Genomic DNA, 10,433 nt, shown 5'->3' with positions numbered 1-10,433 from the left:
TTGCCTACCTTTCACTTACCCATCACCCACTGTCTGAGGTCCACCTACCAATCGTCCACCAGTAACCTGCAGACTGCCCGAAGGCTGATAGCAGATCACCAGCTATTGCCTGGAAGTCCACTGTCACAGTACCCAAAGGTTTGGATACAAGTGGCTGCCACTCTTTTGGGACAACAGCCAGGACCTGCAGGACCCCCGGCCTGACTGACTGTGCCTAACCTCCAGGATCCTGGACCCGAATGAATTCACCCCACGTGGACTTGGGGCCCACACCCCATGCTACAACTCCCCATCTACCAACATGTTTGGAACCCAGTGCAGCCATCTTGAATAATCCTGGAAGTGGAAGCCACCATCTTTAGGTAGGGCCAATCCCATACTGAGACTCCTGCCAGAGACTGGAAGCTCATTGTCAGGTGCCTCTCATGCATCAGGCTACTGAAGACTGAATAGTAAATGACTGTTACAGTGTAGATTTATTTCCTCCTTTTTGAAAAATTTTAAGTTTTTATTTCTCTTGTTCTATTTTCCTTTTGTTTACCTGTTTCCTCAGAGTTTCTTTCTCTCCTTTCTCATGCTCACAACCAATTTTTTTTGTGTGTGTGTGCTATTGGGGTTTGAACCCAGGGTCTATGTGCATGCTAGGCAAGCACTCTACCAACTGAGCTATATCTCCAGCCTCTAACCAACTTCTTTTGATTCTGCTTTCACTCTTCCTACACTCTTCCTACTTCTATACACTCTTTTCTTATCCCATTAACAGTTACATCCTACACCCCTCCCCATCCTCAATGTCCACCTTAGAAACTGTTGACCTCATTGCAAATCTCTTATACTGTAGATAATAATTGAACTCATCCTCTCTGTTTATTATGACAATATTGTTAATGTCTTCATAGGGGCTATTTGGTTTAGGGCTGCAGATTGTCTGTACTGGGTGCGGCTAATATTGACCTCCCCCTAGAGAAGAGGTTTTGGAAACCTGCAGGGTCACTATAAGCCTATGGGGGGAAACTGCAATACCCCAGATCTGCACTGCAAGAGAGGAAGATACATGAACAACATGTATGATTACGTGAATAGTGTGAATCTACATTGTGTATAACCACAGAAATGAAAAGTTGTACCCCATTTGTGTACAACGAATCAAAATGCAGTCTGTAAAAAAAAAAAAAAAATAATTAAAGTATATTTCATAAAAAAAAAGTAGAACAACTTGGAGGCTTAACGCTACCTTATCTGAAAACTTACTATAAAGATATGGTTTAAATAATGTCAAGATGGACATAGTATTGGTGTCATGGAACAGACTTGAGAGTCCATTAGTATTCAATTAATTTTTTAAAAATATTTTTTTAGTTGTCAATAGACCTTTATTTTTATTTATTTATATGTGGTGCTAAGAATCGAACCCAGTGTCTCACATGTGCCAGTCCAGTGCCCTACCACTGAGCCACAACTCCAGCCCTCAATAAATAGGAACTTAGACCTTATCTCATGCAAGATACAAAAATTAATTTAAAATGAACCGCAAGACCTAAAAAAGAGCCCAATCTATTGAACTTCTTAAGACAACAGAAAATCTTTGTGACCTTGTGTTATGTAAAGTTTTCTTGGATGAACCGAAAAGTGATCCCATCGCTTTCAGTGTATGGAAGAGTGTGCTTCTATTTGTTTAGTCTGAGATCTGCAGCCAAAGTCATCTTTTCTCATATCTCTCTTTGACTTTCTTGTTATTTGACAACTCTTTCCTACATTTGTTGTTTGGGGATTTTGGATGTCTCCAATTTGTCAAAAATGGAGTTCACAATTGGTTTTATGTTGTCACTTTTGTCATTTTTGGAAATTCCAAAAGCCGAAGAAGGTATCACTAAATTTACTATGACATTTTAAAAATGTAAATCTCAGTTTAGGGCTGGGGGATGTGGCTCAATGATAGTGTGTTTAGTATGCACAAAACCCTGGGATCAATCCCTGGCATGCACACAAATGTGAGTCTTCTAATGAATATTTGACTGACTGATAGAATGACTATTTAGATAATAATAGCAGCAATGGCCATACTTATCCTATGTAATTAATATGATGTACTTCATTTTTTATGATAATAATTCTCCTTTGCACATATTATCTTATCTGCACTTAGGGGTTTTTGTTGTTATTGTTGGAACTGGGGTACTGGGGATTGAACTTGGTTACAACCCCAGCCCTTTTAATATTTTTATTTTGAGGCTGGTCTCAAATTTGTGATCCTCCTGCCTCAACCTCTGGAGTTATTGGGATTACAGCATGTGCCACCATGTCCTGCCTTGTATGTATTTTCAACCATTGCTCAAAGGAAGTTTAAAAAGATTTTATTTTTTGCAGATAAGTGACTAATTCAAGTAATGAGCTTTCTCAAATCTTTCCTTCTAGAAATAATTAAGGAAACAAAATTAAATATGATGAGTTAATGGCGGGAATGAAGCCAATAATCTAATTTTCTTGGCACCATTTCACTAATTTCCTTGGTTTTACCCAATACAAATTCAACCCATGAATGAGAAGCTTTTCCTCATTTGAAAACAACTTTCATATCTTACTGATTGGAAACCATCTTTAGGAAAGCATTAATATCAATATAAAAATACTATGTACACTTAAGCATGTCTGTCTTCTCTTGGCTGTATTTTTGCAATGTAATTGGGGCCATGTCTGAAGGTGTCCTTGTGCTTCCACAGAAGGGGAAGGCACAGATTAGACAAGTGTGTCAAGAGCCAAGGCGGTAGTTGCTGTCCTCTCTGGAAAACAAAGTATAGCAGATACAGATACTTCTGGATCATTTGTCTTCCAAGTGAAGCAGATAAGATCTGCTCTGTGGGTCCAACCTTAATTTTTTTTTTTTTTTTTTTTTGATACCAGGGATTGAACCCAAGGTGCTTAAACTGAGCCACATCCCCAGGTCTTTTAAAAAGTATTTTTATCTTGAGACAGGATCTTGAGAAGTTTCTTAAGGCCTTGCTAAATTGCTGAGGGTGGCTTTAAACTCGCAAATCATCTTGCCTTGGCCTCGAATTACGTTGTGCACCACACCAATGCCCAGCTTAAAATGTTAAAGGGAAACATTCCTGTTTCTCCTTTAATATATGCCTGCCTTAGCCCACATCTGGTTGTTTGGATTTGCATTTCCACGGCTTAGTTTAGAGATTGCCAAGATTGCTTAATGTCTAGTAATTTTTCAAGGGAAATCTTTGAAAGTCTAAAGAAATACTGAATGTTTTAATCTATAGGTAATTAGGTGTAAATGACTTAAGTATTTATTAATAACTAACAACTTGGAAGCTTTTGAAAATGCCATATATAATTTGAAAGTAAAAGGAATCTTTAAAATTTTCTTAAATCATCAGTTACTTTCTAATAGGATATGTGTACCTGTTGAGCTGAACAACTTCATTTGCCTGCCAAATTGGACAGTTCTAGACTGAGGTAGATCTAAGATCAAATCTTCTCTGAGCCAGGTATGGTGGCGCAGATCTGTTAGGCCAGTTGCTCTGGGAAACTGAGGCAGGAGGAGGTTGGAGGCCAGCCTGGGGAAGGTGTTAGAGAGACCCTGGGCTAAAATAAAAACGGCTGGGCATGATCTCAGTGGTAGAGCACTAGCCTAGTACACACAAGGCCGTGGGTTCAGTCCCCAGTACTGCAACAAACAAACAAAACAAAAGACTTCTATGAATCCGGGCTTTCTCACCTGTGAAATAGGGGCATACTAGCTACCTTTCAAAGGAAGGTAAAGTTCTTTAGAAATAGTGGGCCTACTGCAATGGTGGCTACTACTGAGGGAGGTGATAACTTTGAAAAGGGAGGAAATGGAGACGGTAAGGAATGGAAGCTTTTGTGCTTTCTTTAAAGACAGGAAAAGGCTGGCATGTTTTTAGGACACAGAGAAGTTGTTGTTGGAGAGGGACAGAGACAGAAGAGAAGAGAAAGCAATGAGGAGAGTTTGGGAAGATAAAGTGGGGCCATGGAGTTGAAGCATGAGATAGAAAGATTAGCCTTAAGTCCACAGTTAGGCATGTTTATTCTGTAAGAACAAAGGACAGGGAGGCAGGTGGACGAGGACGATGGCGACAGCCATCCTTGAGTGATCATGTGTGCCAGGCACTCCACTGAGGGTACTGCACGCACCTCTCGTCCATTCCACCCAACGACCTGGAGAGGGGATGCTGCTAGTATTCCCATTGTACTGAGGAGGAAACTGAGTCTTTGGGAGGGTGACTTGCCTAACATCACAGAGCAGGTGGAACCAGCCTTTGAACCTGGGCACCCTGAGGCCAGAATCTAAATTCTTCTTGGTAGAATGCTCCTCTGTGCCTTTGTCTGATGTTTCCTTATGATTAGATTCGGGGGATGCATTTCCAACCAGAATACTTCATAAGTTATGTGTCCTTCTCAGGCTTCACATCAGAAGGTACCGGATGTTCACAGATTCAGCTGATGTCCAGCTTCTCCCTGATCACCTGGTTAAGGTGCTGTCCAATTTTCTCCCTTATATATTATTATTATAATTAATATTTTTCCCTCTCCGACTAATAAGCAATCTGAGTGGAGACACTTTAAAACCATACAAATAGCCTTCTCCTCTTATTTCCTTCTAAATGTAGCATCAATAGATGATTCTTGTCTGATCCATTTTAATATAATTGCAAAATGAACTCCCAAGTCCAGAACTCCCTCCACATTGACCATTGACCCCCAGCTTCCTTCTCCTTGAGGAAGAGCTCTCCCCCACCTTTTCCCCCCCTTTTTCATCAATATGAAATCACTGATACCTAATTTTTTCAATGGGTTACAATTTATTAATGACCTTAATCTTCTTGGTACCTAATAACACAGATTTGGCTGGTAGAAGCCCCTTCAGAGTGGTTCCTTAATTCTGTGAAATGCCTCCTGTTTTTAAGTTCTTTTGTATCTTCTGGAATAACAAAATGTTCCAGGTTCCTCATCTCATATCTATAATGCTCCAGTCTCCAGAATCAGTCAGTTCTCTAATGATCCCTGATACTTTTTAGTGGGAATGGTATTAGAAACCAAGATCTCAGTGTACAATGTGCTTATTACTAATGGGGTATATTTGATTTATAGGCCCTTTTAGCAGACAAAGCAGAATATGCATACACACATATACACATATATTTAAAAAACATATGCACACATATACTTGTATGTGCATACATCTGTATTTACATACATATACAACTGACCTTCCAAATTCATGGGTTCCACATTTGTAGATTCGACCAACAGCATACTGAAAATACTCAGGGAAAAATTTGCATCTATGCTAACTATGTGCAGAATTTTTTCTTGTCATTATTCCCTAAACAATATGGTATAGCAAACATTTACATAGTGTTTATATTGCATTATATATTATAAGTAACCTAAAGATTATTTAAAGTATACGGGAGGATGTGGGTAGACTAGAGAGAAGTGCTATATCATTTTGTGGGTTTTTTTGGGGGGTGGTTACTGGGATTGAACCCAGAGCCAACTGCATGCTAAGAACACTCTCTACCCCTGAGCTACACCCCCAGCCTACACCATTTTATATAAGGGACTTAAGCATATTTGGACTTTGGTACACACAGAGGGTCGTAGATCTGCCCCCACCCCCAGACATGGAGGGATGAATGCTACAGCATGGGTTCATACAGATACCTCCAATTCCAATCCATTCTCATAGTGGTTTTTTTTTGTTTGTTTGTCTCCCTCTGTTCATTTTTTTTTCTTAACATCATCAACACATTTATTTATTTGTTCTATCATACATCTAAATTTGTTCTGGAATCATTTTGCCAAAACCACAGCAAAACAAACTTGCCAAAGAGAGTTCTGCAGCCCCCCCCCACACTCCAGCCTGGTTCTGAACCACCTGCCTCCTAGCAGGGCTCCTGGCTGGTGGAAGGTGGGAGCAGAGAGGAAGCAGGGGAATTGAGGCCAGGGAGAAGGTGTGACATAACCATGGAGGGGGAAAAGCAAGGCAACTTCAGTTTCAGAAGCAGAGGATACAATTCAGAGGCTGGAGGGGAAATGTGTGCCGTGGCCCTGGTCCGCTCGATAGCAAATTTTCCTGCAAGCATCTTGGCAGCCTAGGCATAAGAGTAGAAAGGACAGATGGTTGAGATAGCTGGCTGATCCAAAGCTGGGGAACTACCAGGTGGACGTGGCAGAAGGGCAGAGGGTGAGGACTGCTGGCAAGTGAGTAAGTGACGCCATGATTCCTGGAGTCTGGGCTGAATGTGGGAGGAAGTGAAGCCAGGAGGGAGAAAGGGGAGCTAACGGGGCTTTGAAGAGGGTTACTGGACTGACTGGTCACTGAACCCACTGATCAAGGAATAGCTAGTCCAGGGGGCTGTGAGGTGAGGTGACTTGTGACAAAATTAGTTGGGACAACATGGGAGAGAGCATACTCAGAACAACCAAAGAGACCTTGTTCCCTCAAGAACCAGAGATTAGTTCTAAATGGGCTAAGCTGAAGAGGGACACCATTTAAGGTGCATTATTGCAGTGTATGACCAGTAGCTGGGTAGTGTTCAAATACATGCAGTTTTGTACAAAAAAGAGAGAGAGAGAGAGAGAAAGATCTATTGGGTGCAGTGGTGCACACCTGTAATCCCAGTGGCTCGAGAGGCTGAGGCAGGAGGATCGTGAGTTCAAAGTCAGCCTCAGCAACCGTGAGGTGCTAAGTAACTCGGTGAGACTCTGTCTCTAAATAAAAATACAAAATACGACTGGGGATATGGCTCAGTGGTTGAGTGTCCCGAGTTCAATTCCTGGTACCAAAAAAGAAAACAATAAGCAAAAAACCAGAGACCTTAGAGATTGGTAGACCTGCATAGTCACTTCATTTTATTTTTACTTATTGAGGTGCCAGGGATTGAACCCAGGGACACTTAACCACTGAAACACATCCCCAGCACTTTTTATCTTTAATTTAGAGACAGGGTCTCGTTGCGTTGCTTAGGGCCTGAGTTGCTTAGGGCCTGAGTTGCTTAGAGATTATAGGCATGCACCACCGTGCCTGGCTGTCACTTCACTTTAAAGGTCAGGAAGTGAGGGTCCAGAGCAGTTCAGTAATTGTCCCACCTCCCCCGACCCCCAATCTGGGTAGGATCCAAACCCAGGTGTTCTAAATGCCAAGTTGGTGTCTCTTTAATCCACTCCTGCATTCTGAAGCTAGCAAAATGTCTGGCTTGTTTTTGTATACTCATTTTGGTTCTCCACCTGGACTTTAAGCTCAGGGGCAGAAATGGAAGCTATGCATCACTGTTCTCTCCATAGTTCCTAAATCAGTTACTGTTCCAATTCTTTTTTTTTTTTTTTTTTTTTGTACTGGGGATTGCATCAAAAGTGCTCTACCACTGAGATATACCACTGGACCGTTTTATTTTTATTTTGAGACAGGTCTCACTAAGTTTCCCAGGCTGGTCTCAAACTTGCTACCCTCTTGTCTCAGCCTCCCACATAGCCGGAACTACATGGGTGTGTCACTGCACCCAGCCCCACACATTCTTTTTGGTTCATGAATTGGTGGGAATAGCCCGTATCTTAGTGTACATGTGCCAGCAGGGAGTCAGGATTTTTAAGCGGCATTATAGATGATCTGAAATGTTTGGGACCAGAAGGGTTCTAGATTTTGTAATTGTTTGAATTTTATAATATATGCATATACATAATGAGGTATCTTGGGGATGGAAACCAAATCTAAACATGAAATTCATTTATGTCTCATATATACCTTATACACATAACAGGAAGTTACTTTTATACACCATTTTTCTTTCTTTCTTTTGGCAGTGAACCTGGGTCTTGTGCTTGGAGCACTCTGCTGCTGAGCTACATCCCCAGCCCTTCTTTCTTTATTGTTTAAACAGGGTCTCACTATGTTGTCCAGGTGGGTCTCAAACTCCTGAGCTCAAGTGATCCTCCTGCCTCACTCAGCCTCCTGAGTAGCTGGGACTACAGGTGTATGCCACTGCAACTGACATTACACTATTTTTAAAAATTTTGTACATGAAACAAGTTTGTGCTGGGGATGTGGCTCAGTGGTGCAGTGCTTGCCTAGAATGTGTGAGGTCCTGGGTTCAGTCCCCAGCACCGCACAAGCATAAACACAGGTTTGTGTGATGCAGCTGGAGGGGCTGGGAGGATCTTTTCCCCCTTGGAGACACTGAATAAACTGTGTGTTGTGTACTTGCCTTTTGATCACAACCCATAACATGAGGTCAGGCACAGAATTTTCCACTTGTGGTATCATGCTAATGTTCCAAAAATTTCAGACTTGGGAGCATTTCAGATTTCAGACTTTTGGATTAGGGATGCTTAACCTATATTTCTTTCTGTATTCTTAGGGCATTTTCCTTTCTTATGACCCTAATTAAACTCTGGACATGGAACACAGTTTGTCACTAGAGCTTTATCAGTAAATACACACTAAAACAATGCTGCTCAGAACCTGATTTCACAAGGAAGCTTGTTTTTCGTAGAGCACATGACTCAGCTGCAGTGCCAAGGTGGAACCCACTTAACAGGGAAAATAAATATGGGATTTCTTTCTAGTTGATCACACAGCATCAGAATAAAGAAAAAGGGATAAAGATGTTGGACCTTGGTAAGCATTAACAGAGGTGAGCTTGCCCTCCCCAGAATAATCTGCTAAGAAATGGACAGAAATGACTTTGGTGGAATTAATTCAACAAATCTTAGCCAAGTTGTACAGTTTGTCTTTGTAGTTTAAAGGACAGAGTAGGCTCTGTCACTTCAAAGGCATCTTGCACAGAAGGTGCCAAATCTCTGTGACCTGAAAACATCTCTGCTATTCTACATAATGAAACCAGAATTAGTCTGAGAACAGCTTGGAAAATCAGAAGTTTGTAGTTCTATTTCTGCAAAGCAGAGCATTTTATGGGATATTCTTGCCAATAGTTGCTGCTATGGTTTAATTATGTGCACCAAATCTCATGTGTTAGAAATTTGATCCCCAAAGCAGCAACGTTAATGGTATTTGGAGGTAAGACCTTTGGGAGGTAACTGGGTCATGAGGGTCCTGCCCTCATGAATGGCTTAAGAGAGTAAGTAGCTTTGTTATAAAAGCAAGCTCTCTCTGGTACGCTTGCTCTATGCCCTGCACCACTCTGGGACTCTGCTAAGTCCCCACCAGCAACAAGGCCTTCACCAGATAGAGCTTAGTGGTGGAGTGTTTGCCTGGCATACACAAGATTCTAGGTTTGATGTCTAGCACTGAAAAAAAGTAAAAATAAAAAGGCAGCCCTCACCAAATATGGTCACTAGACCTTGAACTTCCCAACCTCCCAAACCATAAGAAATACATTTCTCTTTTCATAAATTACCCAGTCTATGGTATTCTGTTATGGCAACAGAAAATACAGTAATATAGCTGTGATCAAATTTGGTGATAACATAAATAAAGCCAATGGTGATGGTAGTTTGAGTGGCTAAGTATCTAACAAATCTCCAAATCGCAAAGTCCTTGCACTTAATGACAAGAGTTCCTATGGTTAATGCTCCACCAAAAACATCTTAAGAGTGATGCTTACTGTTTTTGCCTTACCTGTTTATATGTATGCCACTTATGTCACTTTCAAGAGGTGTTGTCACCTCTCCAAAAATAGAAAACGGGCTGGTTGCAGTGATGCAGGCCTGTAATCTCAGCAGCTCAGGAATCTGAGGCAAGAGGATCAGGAGTTCAAAGCCAGCCTCAGCAATTTAGCAAGGCCCTAAGCAATTTTGCAAGATCCTGTCTCTAAATAAAATGTTTAAAAGGGCTAAGGATGTGGCCCAGTGGTTGAGTACCCCTGGGTTCAATCCCTGGTACCAAAAAGAGAAAGAAAAAAAGAAAGAAAAAGAAAAAGAAAAAGAAAAAGGGTGTGCTGCCATCAGATGGTAAAACTACACCTATTAGGTCACGTGGTCCTAAAAGTAAGACTTAAGAAAGTGTTGACCTGAAATCCATTTTGAATCTCAAGAAATTACTTTTATTAGTAACTATGCAGTTAGTTTATAAAGAAAACAAAGCACCGAGTACATTCATGGTTCTTCCCTATGTCCCTGACCTCCATCAACAACAGTTGGATGTAAGTTGAACTTGTGTGTCCAGAGACCTGATTGAAATCAGGTCTTTTTCAGGGCTTATTTTCAGGGCTGGGGAGATAGCTCAGTTGGTTGAGTGCTTACCTTGCAAGTACAAGGCCCTGGGTTCAAGTCCCCAGCACCGCAAAAAAAAAAAAGAAAAGGAATGCTTATTTTCTGCTTTACTGTGATTCCACTCTCCTAGCTATTCAAAGTCTTTTTTTTTTTTTTTCGATGCCAAGGACTGAAGCCAGGGTACTTAACTACTGAGTCATATTCCCAGCCTTTTAAATTTTTGAGGGTCT

At 41.2% G+C, this 10,433-nt stretch overlaps 1 protein-coding gene across 2 annotated transcripts in view; it reads right to left on the bottom strand.

The window, feature by feature from the left end:
* Positions 1–4,429: 4,429 nt before the first annotated feature.
* Positions 4,430–10,433, bottom strand: part of AGBL2 (AGBL carboxypeptidase 2) — a 63,558-nt gene continuing 57,554 nt past the window's right edge. The window contains exons 17-18 of one of the 2 annotated variants that reach the window (XM_079105030.1): positions 6,049–6,128; positions 4,430–4,488 (exon numbers count right to left, since the gene is read on the bottom strand). In XM_079105030.1, the coding sequence (XP_078961156.1) occupies positions 6,052–6,128 (77 nt within the window). In that variant the 3' untranslated portion in view covers positions 4,430–4,488; positions 6,049–6,051. Of the gene's footprint in view, positions 4,489–5,211; positions 6,129–10,433 lie in introns of those variants that run through there. The other variant, XM_079105029.1, reaches the window with a different exon arrangement.

The sequence above is a fragment of the Sciurus vulgaris genome (assembly GCF_902686455.1).
Source record: "Sciurus vulgaris genome assembly, chromosome: 11".
NCBI classification, from domain to species: Eukaryota; Metazoa; Chordata; class Mammalia; order Rodentia; family Sciuridae; genus Sciurus; species Sciurus vulgaris.
This window is presented reverse-complemented; position numbering and strand designations above follow the sequence as displayed.